The following is a 19,680-nucleotide window of genomic DNA, read 5'->3' as shown; positions in this document are numbered from 1 at the left end:
CCTCTAGGATGGACAAGATCAGAAATGAGTACATCAGAGGGAGAAGTCAGTTTTGGAGCAGTTAACAGACAAAGCTAAAGAGGCAGGCTGGGATAGTTTGGACTTGTGCAGAGGAGGGCATTGAAGATGGAGCTGCCAGGCATGAGGAAAAGAGGACTCGCACCTGGATGACTGAGAACCTTCACAGACATTTCTATCAAATATATTTCAGTGTAACTGAGTGACAAAACATGAATTTTATTATTATTTTTCATGCATAACATAAAACAACATTTAAAGAATGGAATATCCTCATACTAAATACATTTTGCCCATTTTTTTTATTTCTTTGTGATGTGTTTTCCAAAATTTCCAAATTCCTCCAAAACAATAAAAAGCAGCTACTGAGAGCTATAAAGGACAAGCTTTCAATATGTCACTAAAGGCATCAAACCATCACACCGCGCTGGGATTTCAAAAATAAAAGACCCGTATCAATAAATTCTACGCCCAACATATCAAAATAATGAAATACGACACAAATAAAGATTCTAAATTAATTTAAACGAGTTTAATAAAATACTTAATATTAATAATTTTAGATACGCCAATTATTTAAAAAAAATATATCATCTAGCCGCTTTTACGTTCACGTGTCTTCTGCACTTCCGGGTTAGAGTTTAAAAAAAACATCGATGGCGGCCACATGCTTTTTGGAACGGTGAATTAGATTAGTATATTATAACAAAAACAGAATGAAGGACACACCGCTGTCCAACTGCGAGCGGGACTTCCTGCTTAAAGCCATCGAAGAGAAAAAGGTGGGTGCGATAATCAGCACGCGCTGTTATGTGTGTGTGTGCGCGCGCGCGCAGCCTGAGGATTTAACATGATGGACATATATCAGTGTCCTATCCTGGCATCGTTGCTCTGTTTTAGAGAGGATTGATGCGTATTATAATGCCTTACCATAGCACACCTACAGGCTTTCATCCGCACTCATGTGTCCTGTTTCTGTTCTCTTCCTTCAGCGCCTGGATGGACGGCAGACCTATGACTACAGGAAGATTAAGATCAGCTTTGGGACTGACTATGGGTGCTGCTTTGTGGATCTGGGACAAACCAGGTGAAGCTGCAGCCACATGTTTGCAATCGTGTGCCAAACTGAGCATCTGTATTCACTGTACGGCTCCCCGCAGGGTCATGGCGCAGGTGTCGTGCGAGCTGGTGGCTCCTAAAGAAAACCGACCGAATGAAGGAATCATGTTCTTCAACATCGAGCTGTCCCCGATGGCCTCACCGGGATTTGAGCAGGGAAGGTGAGGACGAACCTCACTCTTTGAATTCAGCTCATTCATTTATGTTCGCTAGAATATAAAGAAATAAGCTTGGGGTTTTTTTTTCTATGGAGTGTAGGGACATTGTTCCTGAATTTAATTAGATCTGGTGACTGGAAAGCATCCATAATAAGCTTCCATGTTCTGAGGCCGTGGTTCCCAGTTGGATGAGGGTGGAGTACCGATTGGGTTGGGGATGTATGCAGCGGGAGACTGATAAAAGGACTGGTGGCACTTTTGTTTTGGTGAGGAGAAAGGTTACCATGAAACAACAGCTGTTCATCTATGTCACCACGTTAGTGACTGAGATTGTGGATGCCAGCGACAGACATGAGCTCCTCCAAAGGCAGTCTGTGCTCAGTCTTAGAGCCAGGGTGTGGAGCTCGTTCTTTCAGGAGGCGCACAGAGTACAGCTGCTACTCCTTCATAGCGTAAGGAACTAGCTGAGGTGGCTTGGGCATCTGATCTATGTGTCTCCTGCTCCTGGCTTCGAAGTGAGGTAATTAAGACTTGATCTACAGTAGCTACCTTAGCTTACCAACAATTCTGGTTTATATGGAAATAATATGTAAGAGGACCTCTGTGTTTGGAGAATGATAGCTGGTGAATTATAGATGACCTGTGCAGTTATTGTTAATCACAAGTTTCCAAGTAGTGGTCGTCCCCTGGGGCTGTCTGGTTCATTTAGACAGACTGCTGGTGCAGAGAGTGTAAATCATCTGTGGGGTTTTCTGTGTTTCCAGACAGTCTGAGCTGTCAGTGAAGCTAAACAGACAGCTGGAGAGATGCCTGAGGAACTCCAAGTGCATCGATACAGAGTCTCTGTGTGTGGTGTCTGGAGAAAAGGTAACACATACACACAAGACAGACACGACAGACAGAGAGAAGCTTTATCAATTGATGATGATGGTGGTGGTGCCTGCTTGTGGGTCTCTAGGTGTGGCAGATCAGGGTGGATGTTCACACACTGAATAATGATGGAAACCTGATGGATGCCGCCAGCATCGCCGCCATCACCGCTTTATGCCACTTCAGGCGCCCTGACGTCAGCACCCAGGGACAGGAAGTCACAGTGGTGAGTCAGCAGCACCACAGCAGGTGGTGTCTGAGCTTCCCTGGACCTGCTGGGAGAAAATTGATGATGTTATTGTTTTCATGAGAATTCTGCTTTATGTTAGCTGTAATTTTTTTTTTTAAATTTCTGTCTTCAGTACAGTCCAGAGGAGAGAGACCCCATTCCTCTGAGTATCTACCACATGCCCATCAGCGTCAGCTTCGCCTTCTTCCAACAAGGGTAAAACACTGCTTCTCACAAGATTTCTTCTCCTCTGTATCAAAATGTTAATGTCATGTTTACAGGTGCAGCAGGTTTTAGTTAACTCAGTATATTCAGTAGTGTTTATAGAGAGTCACTTCAGACCTCCACCAGAACAAAAGTCGTGGAGGGGCAGCCCTCATCAGCCTGCCACGACCAGCTGGGGAGTGAGGGGAAGCTCAGTGCATTGAGGCATGAAGACAGTGCCGTGGTTGCTGGTGTTACACGGGCCAGGGTATTTCAGAAACTGCTGATCTTCTTTTCCCACATGCAAAAACATCACCTGGTCTGACAGCATGATAGCAACTGAATTTGGGGTAAACGATGTGAAAGCAGCACGGTGGCACGGTGGTTAGCACTGTTGCCGCACAGCAAGAAGGTCCTGAGTTCAATTCCTCCATCAGGCCGGGGTCTTTCTGTGTGGAGTTTGCATGTTCTCCCTGTGTTTGCGTGGGTTCTCTCCGGGTACTCCGGCTTCCTCCCACCGTCCAAAGACATGCAGCTTGTGGGGATAGGTTAATTGGATTAATCCAAATTGTCACTAGGTGTGAATGTGCGAGTGAATGTGAGTGTGAATGGTTGTCTGTCCCTGTGTGTTGGCCCTGCGACAGACTGGCGACCTGTCCAGGGTGTACCCCGCCTCTCGCCCTATGACAGCTGGGATAGGCTCCAGCGCCCCCCGCAACCCTGAAAAGGATAAGCGGAAGCGAATGGATGGATGGATGGATGGATGTGAAAGCATGAATCCACCCTGCCTGTGATGGTGTGATATTATGAGGGACCTTTTTTTGGGAAACTCTGGGTTCCTCAGGAACAAATGTGCATTGTTTCAACTCCACAGCCTGCCTGAGGGTTGTTGCTCAACATGTTTATGATCAGTGCACACATGATAAAACTCAGATCATCTCAACCTGATACTGGCGAGGTGTACCTAATAAATTTGCCAGTGAGAGTGAATATAAATTTGACTTTAGCGGCACAACTGAGTGCGTGTTCAGGGTCACCTGATCCAGCCTCAGCATTAACTGTAGTAACATGCAGGCGATCAGGGGAGTAACTTAACTGATCTCGGGCTGTTTTCTTAAAACAGTCCTCTTATTTTCTGCTGACCTTCTGAGTACCTGCAGGTGACCACTTGTTTGAACATTAACCTTCCTCATTGTTTCTCTGCAGCACTTACCTGCTGGTGGACCCGTGTGAGCGGGAGGAGCGAGTGATGGATGGCCTGTTGGTAATCGCCATGAACAAACACAGGGAGATCTGCTCCATCCAGTCCAGCGGAGGCATTATGCTGCTTAAAGAGCAGGTGAGCTCCTTAAAAGCTCTTTGTTACTGTGAGTGAGTGAAAATGGGCTGATTTCCAAAAGGCATAAATTAAGAAATTAATTCTATTTTGTTTTTCTCAAAATGCAAAGTTTCATGAGGACTTATGAATGGGAGATATGACATGTGCTGAAGGTATCTGCAGCAGCAGAGTCTTTCTTGTTTGGAATTTTCCAACTATTTGTCCTGCAAATGTTGTTGCATACACTCCCCGCTGAGGTCTGTCCACAGATTTTCTGTGATTAGGCCACAGAGGTCTGTAGACATCATGGCAGAACCTCATGAGGTTTAATTAAGATCTTTGTCCACTTGTCTGATCTTCAGCTTTGTTTGAAACAGGCTGCTCCCAAAATCTGCTGGAATATAATTGAATCAGTTCATCCCTCTGCCAGTGAAATATTATAAGGCCCAAATGATTTTTTTTTTGCTTACTCTAAAATTAACAGATACTTGGCTGATATGTTGGTGAAATAACTGTTCAGTACAATAATTCTTTATCAGAGCAATAGATCTTTTTCTGTGTTTTGTTGAAGGTGATGAGGTGCAGTAAGATAGCTGGTGTCAAAGTGTCTGAGATCACAGAGCTCATCAGTGAAGCCCTGCTGAATGACAGGAAAGCCAGGTGAGCAGAGACTTAGTCTCACTGCCAAACTTCAGTCTTAAACTAGAATCATTTTCGAAGCTAAATTAAAAACAGTGTATTTTCCTGTGTTCCTGTATTTAAAATGTGTATTTTAAATACAGGAAGGCCGGTGGAAAGTGTGGATTTGCAGAGTCCATGCCACAGGACCGAATCACAGCTCTGAAAAAGGACGAGACTCCGGTTGAGATGACAGATGTGACAGAAACAGCCAATGGCATTATCCAGAAGGGCGAAGCTGCACCTCAGACGTATCCTGAACCGAATTACAAGCTTGGATATAAAGCATATGAAAAATGGGACACGGTGTCATGGCATTCTTTCAAATGGCCAGCAGGGGGCAATTGCCAAAAACAGATGCCACTTTTCACTGGATTTGTTACGTCTATAAATGCTTTTGTAATGAGTTAGTGGTCTTGGCAGTTTTAAGTCAACAACATGAAGTTTATTTTTAAGGTTTCTAACTGAATGACTACATCAAGATTTTATATACAGTCTGTGATATCAACAAAGAAAATGTGTTCACTTCCTTGTTCTTAGTCTCCTTAACCACACATGCTAGGGTGCCATCCCCAGTGGTGCCAGTCCCTGGTGTTGGACAGGTGGGGCAGGGGCTGCAGAACAGCTGGGGACTGGAGGAGGATGATGAAGATGATTATGAAGAGGAAAAAAATGACAACAGTGGTGACGAGCAAGTGGAAGAAGTGACAAAGATGGACGTGGGCGAAGGTGGTTTATTATTTATTTATTTGGACAGTTTGATGTAAAAGTCAGGTTTGCTGATTAGAGGAAAAGAATAAAAATGTGCTTGAACTGAGAGTTTGTTGTCTTACAGGAGATGTGGTTGAGATATCAGACAGTGAAGAGGAGGATGTGGTCATACTAAATCCTGAGGTGCCAGAAAAACCAAAGTAAGCACAGCTGTTCTTTTCTAATGAATGTAATTAACAGATAAATATTATTTTTATATTGATGTGGTTGTTCTTAATTCATTTTTTATTGCTCTCAGAAATACAGGCTCCAAGTCTCACCAGAAGGGGGCAGCAGCATCCAAGAAACGGCAGAAAAAATGAGGAACGACTGCAGATGGGGATTTGTTCCAAAACGTCAAAACGTTTTATTATAAACACTGAGCTGGATTTCAACGAGTCCCACCTGAAGTGACTGCAGCTCAGAAACAAAACATTAACTTGATGTTTGTAACTGTTTCAAACAAATGTACAGAAAGTGAAAATGTTAAAAGATAGTTCATCTGTGCACACCAGACTTTTATATTTCAGTTTGTTTGCAGGGATGTATTTCCTACGTCGATTGAAAATAAAATTAAATAGCTTTTTTTCTAACAGCGTTTCTGGCTTCATCTAATGGGTTTTATGAATGATAAATGCAAACTGAGAATCTGTAAATATCCTAACATCGTTTCAATGTGTAAACTAATTAAAGTAAGCACGTGTTGTCAATGGAAGACATTTACAATTATGATAATGATAAGGAGTAGCAGCTGGAGAGAAGTAAAAATTTAGGTTCCACCGAGATTTGAACTCGGATCGCTGGATTCAGAGTCCAGAGTGCTAACCATTACACCATGGAACCACCGTTGTGACACAATGAGAAGGTTTGATCGATATAGACAACATGATGGCATTTCGTTAAAGTCTATAAAACTACTTTTCCTCACTGAGAACGATACAGATTTTCTGAAAAAGAAAAGAAAAATGTTCTTGCTTCATTAAGCAAGTTAGCTGAAGTTAGTTAGCATACTTGTGATGAGCTAGCCCCGATATGGACTAGCATGCGAACAAAACCTCGATAAATGGAAGAAAACTGCCGGATGACCAGATGTTTGTATTAGCGAATTGCTTGAAACAACATAAAAGAAAATAAAGTTGGCCCGTACGGGGATCGAACCCGCGACCTTGGCGTTATTAGCACCACGCTCTAACCAACTGAGCTAACCGGCCACGTTGAATCTGCCTATCAGTCATACTTAAATAACTCACACGTTTCATAACAAATGGCAGCTACATAGCACCTCTGTGGCGGATGTTAGAACACCACTCAAACCGCTAATGCGAAATCACATTTAAATCAGTTTTTAAATCACTTTTGGTCCTACACCCTGGTGTTCACACTTAAATGTAGGCTGTTGAGTACTGACTACAGATTTTTGGTTATGTGCTGAAAGCTTTAAACCATTTACATTTTTTTCTGATGGCTTAAGCACATTTTTTGTAACTATTGGCTATTTTTGCAAAACTCTACACACAAATAAGAAAACCCTTCACCAAATCAGCAAAACCTTGTAGTTTTCTTGTAAAAGCTAATAAACCTTGCTTAACTCTCCAGTTAAAAATAAGAGTTGCTCACTAAATTTTATCACACACATATATGCAAAAAGTGAGCGCGAGGGCCCTCGGTGCGCCCCCTTGCTGCTGCTGCTCAAACTGAACCTGTCGAAAGGGAAGGGGGCATACTGCTTCCAAATAGTGCACATTTCATTCATAATATTGTCAGTGCAAGCCCATTATGTGTTAACTATTTTTCCTGAGTTGTTTGAAATCTCAAAAAAACGAAAACAAAAAACCTCTACAAACCTAATCTGTGCACTGAAGTGTAGGTCTGTTAGGTTATGTTGTGGAGTTGGGTGTTGATACTGGAGTGCAAAATTACTGATGGAAGATGGACAAGAAAAGGTCAAAGCCATCAGGTCCTCGGTTTAGAAAAACAGAGAAAAGATTCCATTTGGATACTCTCTATCTCTCACAATGTAAAATATTTATCTGGTTAAATCCAGTATGGTTTCGACAACAGTTTTCACAATAAAATATGTCAATGTGCAATCCTTAATATGTTTTGTGTGTGTGTGTGTGTGTGTGTGTCGGGGGGTAGGGGGGCGGGGGTAGGGGGGCAGGGGACAACAGAGGGAGTGTGTGGGCACCAAACAGGCTAGGACCACTCCTGGCTGTATTCATTTTGTCCATTCCTAAGTTGTGAGTCTTCACCAGCCAAATATATGAATCACTCAGACTAATGTAAAATTTTCAGTTTCTTTCTTTATTGAATAAACTCTGGCCAAGGGAACCAGTGAGACAAAATCCAAAATACTGTTTTTAGTTATCAACATTTGAAATGATGAAGGCAATTGAAAAGCAACACAAAATTAGATGCCTTGTGAGTATTGTCCAAGCGCCCTCCACTTTTGGAAGCACTGGTCTAATGGTTCTCAGACACACCCACGTCAGGGTCGGGGAAAGCCTGTAATCATGGAAAGTGGGTGTTTGTGTCTCTAGACTAACTATTAGTGAGACCGGAGAAGAAGACGACACCGTGTGTCTGAGTGAGACCTTTTCTGTCGCGCTCAGACATTATTTAAAGAGCCAACAGCCAACTAAAGCTCGGGGTACAGGGGGCCTGGGATGTGGTAGTTCCTGTATAACCAACTGTTTGCCCGTCTGGAGATTCACTTTCACGAGACGGACACTTCCAAACTTTTAATTGTCGGATAATGAGAGGGTAGCTTGCAGAACGCGAAGCTGCCTTTCTGCTTTCTGTCAACATCCATATATCATGTTACACTAACAGTGGAATAGTTGAACGCTCATTTACATATTAAACACTTCTTAATTGTGCAGCAACTGTTATAATGGGCAGTGAAGACAGTATACTGTATATAAATGTTTCACAGCAGACAGACGATCGCATTTATCTCCTTGAGGTAAAGCTGAACACAATGAAGTTATTTATTAACTCCTCTTTCAACCTCCAAGAAGAATAGAAAGGAATGTAACCACCCTGAGATTATTTGTGCATGGCAAGCCCAGTAATAATATAAAAGGTTAGGAAGTTTCTGGCCCCCCTCATCTGTAGGCAGTTGTAAAATCTGTATCTTTAGTCTAGATTTCTTCCCATGCCATATAAATTTAGAAAGATATTCCTCAATACCTTCTGTTTAAATCTTTTGTTTACAAGGAGCAGCCAATCAGAAGCTAGCAAGCTATAGGCATTTTGTTCTTGTGTTTGATTTTTAGGCTAGGCTATTCTAATGCTGAGAAAGAAATTGATAGCAACAAAGAAAATGTGTTTCACGTCCTTGTTCTTAGTCTCCTTAACCACACCAGTCCCTGGTGTTGGACAGGTGGGGCAGGGGCTGCAGAACAGCTGGGGACTGGAGGAGGATGATGAAGATGACTATGAAGAGGAAAAAAATGACAACAGTGGTGACGAGCAAGTGGAAGAAGTGACAAAGATGGATGTGGGCAAAGGTGGTTTATTATTTATTTATTTGGACAGTTTAATGTAAAAGTGATGTTTGAACTGGGAGTTTGTTGTCTTACAGGAGATGTGGTTGAGATATCAGACATTGAAGAGGAGCAAAGGGCTACGCACATATTGATGTGGTTCTTAATTCATTTTTTATTGCTCTCAGAACTACAGGCTCCAAGTCTCACCAGAAGGGGGCAGCAGCATCCAAGAAACGGCAGAAAAAATGAGGAACGACTGCAGATGGAGATTTGTTCCAAAATGTCAAAAGGTTTGATTATAAACACGGAGCTGGATTTAAATGAGACTGCAACTCATTAACGAAACATTAACATGCTGTTTCTAACTGTACTGAATACAGATTTTTGGTTATTTGCTTCATTAAAGATTATCAAACCTTTAAACCGTTTAAAGCATCATATGCTCCTGTTCTTCTGCTTCCAGTTGCTCCCATTAGGGGTCACCACAGGTCATCTGCTCCCCATCTCACCTTGTCCTCCTCTGTCACACTAGCCCTCTACATCTCCTCTATTTGTCACTTCCTGGTCACTCCCAGTGAAAAACTTAGCATCCTCACCTACACCTCAACTTCCTGTCTACTGTCAGTGCCATCGTCTCCAATCCATACATTATAGCAGGTCTCACTACCATCTTGCCAAACTTACCTTTTCCATCTTCACTTCCTCTGCTCTTCTAATCCTCACTGCATAACCTCCTGCAAATCCTGCTCATGAAAACACTCATAAAACTGAATTAAATAGATATAAAACTGGTATAACACACTTGTTTGTGCAATGAAAAAAAGTAGACATGAACAGCAAACCTCAGATAATAAGCACAGACAACAATGGGACATACATAGTTTAAATCAGTAAGGAAATTGCACAGATCCTAGAAAAGGATAACTCTCGAGGTGTGAGGTTTAAATCTAAAATATGATTTTACTTTTTAAAGATGATGTAAGAAATTTATGAAGCTTGCAGGTGTCATCTGACAAAATGAAACATGGCAAGTCCACTTATTATGTAATCAGTGGGGCGGGATTCTTTTCTCTTTGAGTAACTGGTACATTGTGTGCCTAGGGCTTCTAATTGGGATAGATCACAGCCAACATTTAATACCTCAAACACAGATTCAGACTCACAACTATTTCAGAGAGGTAAGATTATGTAAGCGGCTTCGAACAACCTGGCATCAAATATCATCAATATAGCAAAATAGTTGTTCTCAGACCACAGAATATGGAGTTCAAAGGGCGACAATGCAGTAGCTATGTCCACCTTTTAAATACAGCCTACGCTTGTAACCTAAAAGATCCACAAAGGATCCATTACAAACGTCAAAGCGGACACACCCAGAGGTCCGGTACCCAAGCTCTGGGAATCAGAGCAATTTTGGCTGTGCAAGGTCGCCTAATCAACATTAGGCAGGTAGTTTTAAGGTTACGTCTGATCAATTCCGCATGTGCATAGAAGATTATATAACGATGTATCTGTATGTATTTATCTTAACAAAGTCACCAATCCTGTTTGGTTACTGATGGAGTGATATGTAATCACTAGAAAAACAAAAAAAGTCTTTTAAGCCCCTGTAAATCAGACGTGCTGTTCCTGGAAGCCTCTTGGCACCTGATGCAAATACTCACATGACTCAAATTCTCTTTTCTTGTGCATCTGCATGCTTTTACCCGTATCGGCTTGATCACCTGTGCAGCATCCTTTGTGTACTAGTTTACTTGATGAATCAGAGGTCAGGATTGTGAAGCAGCTCGGGACTTGTTCCCTAGTGCACCAGTACATGGTGATGAAGGATCTAAAACCCATCGCAGAGCCACACCTCTGCTTTCACTTCAGATGTCTGTGTTTCCAAAGTTATTTCCTCAAAACAGAAACACATGATATACTGCTATGTAACTCTGTCAGATTTGCTCTGGTAAAGTCCTGTATGACTGTGTAATCCTCTAATTACATTCTTCCTCAATTCTTCATTAAAGCCTACTCAGTTTTTTATGTCTTTTTTCTTCTGGTTGGCTGATAAGATACAGCAACGCTTCCTGTCTTTTTTTCCCCTGGCAGACACACAAGGCTTACAAACAAATACACGTGCACGGCCTGGTGTCTCAGTCAGTGGAAAAGTACTGAACAAAGCAGTGACTGTGAATGCTCACCACCCCTCATCGCTGCCATCAGTGGTCTGACACACAAGCCAAGGTGGCCTAGTGGGTGTATTCAGTGACACACAGGGATGCTGTGTTGAATCAAACTCGTAATCTGACCACTCAATGCACAAGCAGGGTCTATATTACTCCAATAGCAGACACTCCACCAGATTATTTAATAGCCAATATTGTGTTACAGTGCTGGAACAGGTTAAGACTCTTAACTTGGCTAGATTTATCACAGGGTTAAGTGTACCTGAGCTCACTCTCTTTGCAGCTTTTTAAATATACATAAAAAAAGATGCTCTTCTGCTATTGGCTCTGTATGATGTCAGTGAGAGCAGAGATACTAAGTATGGCCATCGCAGGCACACAGTTCTGGCTGTGAGCGCAGAAGCCCCACCTACCTGCTGTTTGGTCATTCTGTTTACGAGGGACAGCCAATAGGAAGAAAGTTGTTTAAAAGTAGAGGCGCTACGCGGAGCTGCATCAAGACCCAGTGTAAGGCAAGGCAAGGCAAGTTTATTTGTATAGCACAATTCAACAACAAGGTGATTCAAAGTGCTTTACAGAGACATTAGAAACAAAAACAAATAAAAAGCATGATTTAAAATTGATTAAAACAAGCAAACAAACAAACTAACTAATTAACAAACAAACAAATAAACAAACAAAACAGCATATAAAATCAAAACAGATAAAATTAGAACAGTAGATAAAATCAGTAGTTAAAATGTTAGTTTTGAAATTTAAGCTTAAAAGTGTGGATTTGGTGCTTTATTCAAATACAGCTGAGAACAGGTGAGTCTTCAACCTGCATTTAAATAAACTGAGTGTTTCAGCTGATCTGAGGCTTTCTGGGAGTTTGTTCCAGATATAAGGAGCATAAAAGCTGAATGCAGCTTCTCCGTGTCTGGTTCTGACTCTGGGAACTGATAAAAGACCGGATCTAGATGACCTGAGGGATCTGGAAGGTTCATACTGGGTCAGGAGGTCACTGATGTATTTATTTACCCTACACCGGTCACTGTGTAGGGTAAATAAGGATTATTTTGGACTGTGAATAATGCAAAGCTATTCTAAGCATAAATATATGGAATAAAAAGCTCCCATTTTAAGTTGTCAGCTTGGGCAATACTGCAACGCTTCCACTGAAGCTTCCATTTCTGGATCTGAGTCCTGTTGTGATAACTTTCATTACATTAAAGATCTTTTCCAGAATTTTGAAACTTTTGAACTTAATTTCATGTTGGGGAACAAGACAAAGTTACAGGTGGGACAAATATGGCAGGTAGGGATGGTGGTAACCAATGCTCCCGCTAATTTTTTGTGTGTCTGAGCGAACAAACTCCCTGAGCGGACACTTCGACCACTGTGAGCAACATTAGGCGTGTGCACTGTGGTCACGCCAGCATCGAATCCATCCAAGTTACATGGTTTATTAAAATAATCAAATTACAGCATTTACATTTATGTTAGACTACTTTTAATTAACTGCTTTAGCCCACTTACAATGAAAATTAAAAAACAAATCTTGTTCATGACCTGTGTAGTATGTTAACGCTATTGGAAGTAAAAATAACTTGAACTCCAATTTTGAAAACACAACTTTATTTTTTTTCTTTTTTGCTCTGACTTGTATTACGAGTCTGAGTCTGTGGTCTAGGAGAGAGTCCTGTAACTCAGTCTGCAAAATACAGTATATAATGACCAATGTTGGGCAATTAATTATATAGTTACTTCTTCAAAAAAGTAACTGAGTTATGCAAACAACAACGTTTTTTGCAGCTGTTTACCTAAAAATGCAGCCAAGGCGGGTTTTTTTTAAAAGAAACATTTCAAACTATTCACAGAACAATCAGCTGTTCTGCATCAAATCTGATGCCACACAAATTGTTTGTGCCACTCCAAAAAATAATTTATGTCCACTATGAGATAAAGGAGAACAACAAAAGGAGAACAACAGCCTGATACCTGCAGGCCTGACAACAGGAGATGTATCACTGCTGTAACACCTGTAACATTCAGCAGTCGCCTCATTGTTCTGACACACACAACAGAACTATTGACTACACTATACACTAACTACACAAGATTTGCCCTAAACGTCGCAAATCTCTCACATCTCAAAACACCGCCGTCTCTCCTAAAACTTCCTTCCTTCCTAAACAATAAATGCCATGTTGCCACATAAGTTTTTGATTGGTCCACATAGTACATTTTTCCACCAACAGGAAAGGCTGGGGGAGGGGGGTTGTCTTTGCTCACAGGTGGAGAGCGCTTTCGAGCGTTTTCCTTATAAAACGCCGTTTTTACAGTTTCTTCCCGCAGCAAATATAAACAACGACAGTATTCAGGAAAAAACAAACATTGCGGATATTTTTATCATAACTCTGGTTTTACGTGACCGATCAACACCATTTAAAAACTGGTATAAAGTCCACACTTTGTCCGTCAATTGTTCCGTCTGTCCTGCTCACATCTCCAATGGTTGTACACGTTGTCATTAACGTGGCTTCACTCCACATCAGCCACGCCGCTTTGCTAGCTAAAACACCGGTGTCGGCACATAAGGACGCTGTCATAGCCTGTCAGCGACGTTGATTAGCTGCGTATATATGAATGTGAATCGCATTATTGGCTGGACTGTGGGATAAGGTGGCATCGTTCTGATCCCATACGGGAGCAGCCAGTCACTTACTGACTAACACTGCAAAACAGAATTGTTAACGTATTTACTTTAATTTGAATTCAGGTTAGATTTATTTTTGTGCGAATCGCAGATTTTCTGTGCGCAGAGACCGTGCCAGCAGTGCGCAATTGCGCACGCGCGCAGCTTAGAGGGAACATTGGTGGTTGCCAATGATTGTGTGCACTTGGAGTACAGGCACCAACACCTTCACATATGCTTCAGATGTGTTTTTGTAGAGTAGTGCCTTTAAATGACTTCATGCAGGGTAAGCTGAGACATACCATATTTAAAGGTGAACCCACTTTGAAGATTTTTCAGAAAATTTGGTCTTTTTCATCTTTTTGTGGAGAAGGATTCATACAGCATGATGAGGAGCCCAAACACATCTCAAAGCTTCCCAAGAAAACCAGAGAGGACCAAGAATGGCCGACTGTCATTTACTTTCCTTCACAGCCACATAACAAATCCATTTATGGGGGCACTTGAAGACTGGTTTAGCCAAACATTCCTGTCATCACAAGTAGCTCTTGGGAAGTTCGTGCTGGGTTATCAGGTTTTGCATAACATTTGTTGAGTGCTGCTGCCTTGAAAACAAAAGCTGGGGAAACCAAATTTACATATTATTCACCATCACTGCACCTTTTACTCTTAGTTGATATTAACATTTCTGATGGGAAATGCTGTACTGACTTTAAAACAAATGCAAATTAGAAGCACCTTTTTGCAAGTTTGCAAAAAGTGCTCACACACCAGTAAAAAAAAAGTCATATTGTTGTCATTATTATTGTTGATATAAACTCCCAGTGAGGCATTTTAACACATTCAAAGAAAAATGTTGTTTAGAGCTGGAGTTTCCTTTTTCCAGAGATGATCATCACGGATCAGACTTAACCAGTTTGGGAGGAATAAAGCACAAACTCCACATACAGTGAAGTGCTGCAGTTTAATGGCATGAAGCAGTGGAGGTGGGACCTGCCAGACAGCATGTGTTTAGACACCTTCTTATCAAACAGGCCATGCTCTTATATATATGTCTGTGTGGACGAGTTATAAAAAATTCACACTACTCTGAGTTGTTATGAAGGGAAAAACTATCTATCGAGGCTAAAACATTTTTTTTTGTTGGAGCTGTTGCAAGAAGAATTTTCTCCCCAACATGAAGAGGCATCAGTGTGTTTCTCTGTAATCTGTGAAGACGTTTTCACACTGGCTTCAGGAGCTGAGTGCCAGTTCTTGCATGGCTGCAGTGGGAGATTTTTCAGACCCACTGCTGAAGACCAGAACTTTACTCTGAAGTAATGAAATTTGGATAAAAGCAGAAACCAGTTAACACAGAAAAGCTACTTGACACTGACTAACTACTACTAACAACACGAACTGGGCCTTTTGGCAGGCAGTGACACTAAAGCAGCATAAATAACTTTCATTAGATCTTGCAGTTCTAGGTCTTACTTTGTTGGGTTTTAAAGTTAAAGGTCTAATTTTTATGATGTTTCATGTTCAATCTTTCATGTCCCTAGAAGGAAGATAATTTTTTCCAGGAAAAATTGTCTGCAATGATTCCCCAGCTAGCAGGAAAACAGCTATTATTAACATCTACAGCATCCTTTGCTCTGAAACCTGAGCTCCTTTGTCCTAATTAGAGGAGTGTGTTGATTGCATCCACCTGTTATAGAGAGTGACACTGAACCAAGACCTCAGCTGAACCTGAAGCTTATTTCTGTGGCAAAGAGGATTTTGCTATAAAGCACAACTTTCGCATCTTAGTAATCTATTTTGACTTGCCTTTTTAAAAAAAAAAAATCAATGGAGTTGTGCGACACTGGGTGGAGCTAAACTCAAACATCACCCCTTCTCCTGTTTATATGGACTAAATATAATGCAACCCACGTATTCTTATGGGCACTCCCTCTTTAGTGATTCGTTTTAACCCCATCTTGCCCCATCTTTGGTAGATATATATGTGAATGTATATGGTTGATTGTTTTTATTTTTTTAGACTCTATTCCAATCGTGTCTACAAGGATGAAGAACAGAAGCCAAAAATGTGTCTATGAAACTATCAAAGTTGTGCTGTTGGAAACTTTCACTCACTTTATTTCTCCGTGCATGAATGTTGTGCCAGAAGCTTCCACTCTTTTAAGCAACAATATCACGGTGGGCAGAATTTGCCTGCAGTGTCCGTCAGTCACTGCTGATTTCTTTGTATAGCCCCATCCCAAAATGCTTCCAACAATTTCGTGGTGTCATTCTGCTGCCAGGCTTTTGGCAAGGGCACTTATCTTCATTTGTTTTTGGTTCAAATGAATGGAACTGGGTTTAGATTGGGCACAGGCACTGCATGAGTGAGGAAGCGATATCTGAGACTTGACGCTCGGCCTATCAAAGAGCTCCCTTCAACTTTCCAGTCCTTAGAGAAGTCATGAAGGCGATGCGTGTGGAAGTCACTCATCATAGCTGGTGGTGTAGCTGCAAGCTCAAATGGCGTTTGAGTGGCAAACTGTTGGAGCAGAAGCGATGAAATGAAACTTGGTCACATGAGAGCGTTTGCACTTGTGCAGTCTGTATTAATAGTTCTGGTTGGGGTGCTGGTGGCCACAAGTCAAAGTGCAGGACTTTGTGTCAGGGAAGTTACAACATAGACAGTTTTCTAGCAGTGCAAACGTGATGGGTCTTGTTCAAAATGATCAGGATCTTTCTGTGTGTTTACATATATACAGCTGTTTATTTTGAATATAGCCTGAATTTACTGGATTTGATAGAAATCCCCAAACTACCACCTGAACTGTTGAATGGATCCATTTTTGGATTTCAAAGGAACGTTTAACCAGCCATAGCTATGCAGAATAACTCTCACATGTGGGGTCTAGGGCAATTTAATGCTGGCATGGGGAGACAGAATATGTGCTATCATAAAAGAGCTATTAATGTTTTCGAATTGATCTATAAGAGTAGCTGTGTGTATGACTGAGGCATACTTCCATGTAACAAGCAGTCTGCTCCAGTAGATTTACATGGCTCTTGGGTTAAAGCCCTAAAAGTACCAGTTTCACTGAACCATAATTGGTTCTTGAAACAACAACTCTGACCATGTTTCCAGCTAATTCATCATTCAATCTTATAACAACAAGTCAAAAAGACACTTTCAGGCAGTTGGTGGCAGTGTGACGTGTAAAGCTTATGAGGCTTCAGTCCTTTAAGACCTTTACTGTTCTTCCCTTAAGGCATCTGGTCTGACTTTTACCAAACAAAAGGTAAAATAAACTGAAGTTTATTTATTTAACAGAAGTATTCACACAACTAGAAATTAGCAAATATTCCTCTGACACTGACACTAAAGAGAATTTTTCTAAACAACACACAGAAAGTCATTCAGTAAAAACGACTCTCTGTATTTAAAACCTCAACGTTAGGATTTGGCCATGGCTGTATGTTTTCAGAGCCAAACATAGCCATATTTGCACGAGAGGCTGGAGTATTATATTAGCAGGTAACAAGCTAGCTTGGTTAGTAAGCTGCATTCATAAACTGAACGTATGCAAAGCAGACGTGCAGATCTGATAATTGGTGCTAATAAAATCAAGGTTCACTCAGCAAAAATTAAACACAGAAGCTGCTTCTCACATAATTGCATCAAAAAAGCCCAAAAAGCACAGACATGACCGAGAGGCTCAGTTCAGGGATTTGAACTAGCAGAGGTGAGGCCTCCCAGATGTCAATCAGCTGCAGCTACCCGTCACACCTGTAACTCCTTTTCAGGAAGTGTCATACATGTGCATGTCTTCATGGGTGCATGCACATACAAGTTGCACTTGTCTGTGCAGCGACCTTTAAAAAAAATGTTCCTTTTCATCTTTTTTGGGTAAAAAAGTACCTGTGCTTTTCATGCTTTAAGACAAGACCCCAGAGGCTGTAGGGCTTAGTGCCTGATCCTGCTGATGCACTGTTTGTGTATAAGAGGAATGCACAAACTGTTTGTGTGTTTCAACTTTCTTTCCCTTTTCTGTTACTATTTTATCTTTTGCAAAGCTATTCGCTCAGTGTTGTCAAATGACTGTTTAATGCTAACCACTGAGCTAACAATAATCACAGCTCTCTGTGCCGAGGCCTTAACGAAATTATTATTTTACATTCATGTCATAACCACTTCTTTCAACTTGCTCCTCTTGGGTGGTTTTCATCTCCTTCTATCTTTTTCATCTTCATCTTCCTCTGTCATGCTAGCCTCCTGTACATCCTCTCTTACCTCATCTTTAAACCACTTTTTCTGTCCTCTTCCCCCTCTGCTGGCAGTTTCACCATCAACACCATTTTCCTGGTGTACCCAGCATCTCATAACTAAACATTTTCAAACCATCATCTATATTCAAATCTTATCTTTTTGATCCTCCTTACTTCCAACACAGGTACGAATAACAAAACCCAACGAAAGTATCCTTGGGCAAGACACTGAGCCCCGAGTTGCCCCTGATGCATCGATGGATGTGTGAGGGTGTGTGTGAAGGTATAGACAAAAGCACTATGGATGTGCGTGTGACTGCATGGTGAGCTTGTACAAAAAATCACTCTGAGTGCTCAAAATTATGTAGAAAAGCACTTTATAAGTACCAGTAAATTTACCAACATAAGTAGATGTAAACGTATGTGTGGTGCTGAGTCTGAGAAGCACAGATGATTGAGAGGATGATTTTGGAAACTTAAATAAACTCCTCTGCTGAAGTAATATATTTTTCCTACATCAAAACACTGAAACAAACTTTCTGGGCAGACTTTTGCATCTTAAACAATGATGCTATTCTTTTCCTAGATGTGCTTTACCACTTTGATTTGATCCCAATAACTGGCAACAACGAGGATGAATGACCTTTTTTGTGGCGTTTGCACAGTTTTGTGCAGAGATTCTCTGAGAGTCCTGCGTTTTCCTTCTATCAAAACATACACCAGGGTGTTGCTGGATATCGTGGTCCAGGACTCCACCACAAAATGACTTTTATTACCAGGAAGCAGAGCACAACTAAAGGTATCAAAAGCCTTAAGATGACAAATCCTGCCACCGACAGAGATGATTTACTTCAAAATCTTATCGGCAATTTTTTTCCCCTCTGGCCTGCGGTGCTATTTATACATCTAGATCGGCCTCTCTTCAGTCAGTGTCACTGTTGCTGCGTAACTCCCGCGATAAACGAGGGACCACTGTATATAGTGAAATCACAACAACAGCTGCCTCGGGATGCTTTATGTTGTAAGGTAAAGATCCTACAATAATACAAAGAAAAATTCAGTCTTTGCTGTGATTTCTTCTTCACTGATGCATATAGAAGCTGCTGGGTGTTGATTCTTTCTTGGATTATAATCATCTCTTGGTCTTATCTACATTTATGAAAAGATTATTTTCATGAAACCAGGCCACAGTCCTGCCAGTTCTCTTCCGTGTGCCATCTGTTTGTCAGTGATCAGCCCAATCTCTGTAGTATCCTCTGCAAACTTTATAATGCTGGTGTTGGTCTGGGAGGTCAGACAGTCAGAAGAGGCCAGACAGTTCTGGTTCTTGATGTCTGGTTTCTAACTCTGGCTGACTGCAGTCTGTCTGACAGGAAGTTCAGCATCCAGTAAAAATGCACGAGTGGATAAAAGAGTGCATGAATGAAGAATGAGGAAAATAAATAACTGTCTGGGAAACAAGAGAAAGGATAGAATCTAAAGCTCAGAGACAGAAATTCTTTGACAAAACAACTGAAAAAAATAAGAGCTGTTCATTTTCTAATATTGAGGCATAACTTTTGAAATTGTGAGATAACATTGCATGTTTGGGTTGTAACTGTGCGAGCAGTTCAGGGAAGACATTCAGAGTAATGGCTCTGAATGGTTGGACAAAATTCATGGTATACAAACTCTTATTAAGAGTCACAGTGAACATCTACACACATGCACTCATGTTTTTTTTAACTGTGGACCTGTTGTATTGTGATTTTACCG

General features: G+C 41.2%; 1 protein-coding gene and 2 non-coding genes across 3 annotated transcripts; 1 reads left to right on the top strand and 2 right to left on the bottom strand.

Moving 5' to 3' along the window:
* The first annotated feature begins 651 nt into the window (after positions 1-651).
* Positions 652-5,937, top strand: exosc9 (exosome component 9). The gene is made up of 12 exons (XM_005919136.3): positions 652-800; positions 1,011-1,105; positions 1,179-1,298; positions 2,060-2,162; positions 2,254-2,391; positions 2,528-2,610; positions 3,805-3,937; positions 4,488-4,576; positions 4,699-4,845; positions 5,157-5,323; positions 5,430-5,505; positions 5,604-5,937. Exons 1-12 carry the CDS (start codon positions 735-737, stop codon positions 5,665-5,667), a joined length of 1,281 nt encoding a protein of 426 aa, XP_005919198.1. The 5' UTR covers positions 652-734; the 3' UTR covers positions 5,668-5,937.
* Positions 5,938-6,115: 178 nt separating this feature from the next.
* Positions 6,116-6,187, bottom strand: trnaq-cug. Its single transcript has one exon. It is a non-coding gene; the product is annotated as a tRNA-Gln (tRNA).
* Positions 6,188-6,481: 294 nt separating this feature from the next.
* Positions 6,482-6,555, bottom strand: trnai-aau. The gene has a single exon. It is a non-coding gene; the product is annotated as a tRNA-Ile (tRNA).
* Positions 6,556-19,680: the final 13,125 nt, after the last annotated feature.

Source organism: Haplochromis burtoni, unplaced genomic scaffold, assembly GCF_018398535.1.
Source record: "Haplochromis burtoni strain Fernald_Lab_line unplaced genomic scaffold, NCSU_Asbu1 Contig_35, whole genome shotgun sequence".
Taxonomy (NCBI): Eukaryota; Metazoa; Chordata; class Actinopteri; order Cichliformes; family Cichlidae; genus Haplochromis; species Haplochromis burtoni.
The sequence above is the reverse complement of the archived record's forward strand: the minus strand, read 5'-3'. Positions and strand labels throughout refer to the sequence as shown.

Excerpts from the sequence above, each read along its gene's own strand:
- exosc9 (XM_005919136.3), top strand. The coding sequence starts at position 735 with ATGAAGGACACACCGCTGTCCAACTGCGAGCGGGACTTCCTGCTTAAA. Across the intron at positions 2,163-2,253 it reads GTGTGGTGTCTGGAGAAAAG|GTGTGGCAGATCAGGGTGGA; the intron begins GTAACACATACA and ends GTGGGTCTCTAG. Across the intron at positions 4,577-4,698 it reads CTGAATGACAGGAAAGCCAG|GAAGGCCGGTGGAAAGTGTG; the intron begins GTGAGCAGAGAC and ends TTTTAAATACAG.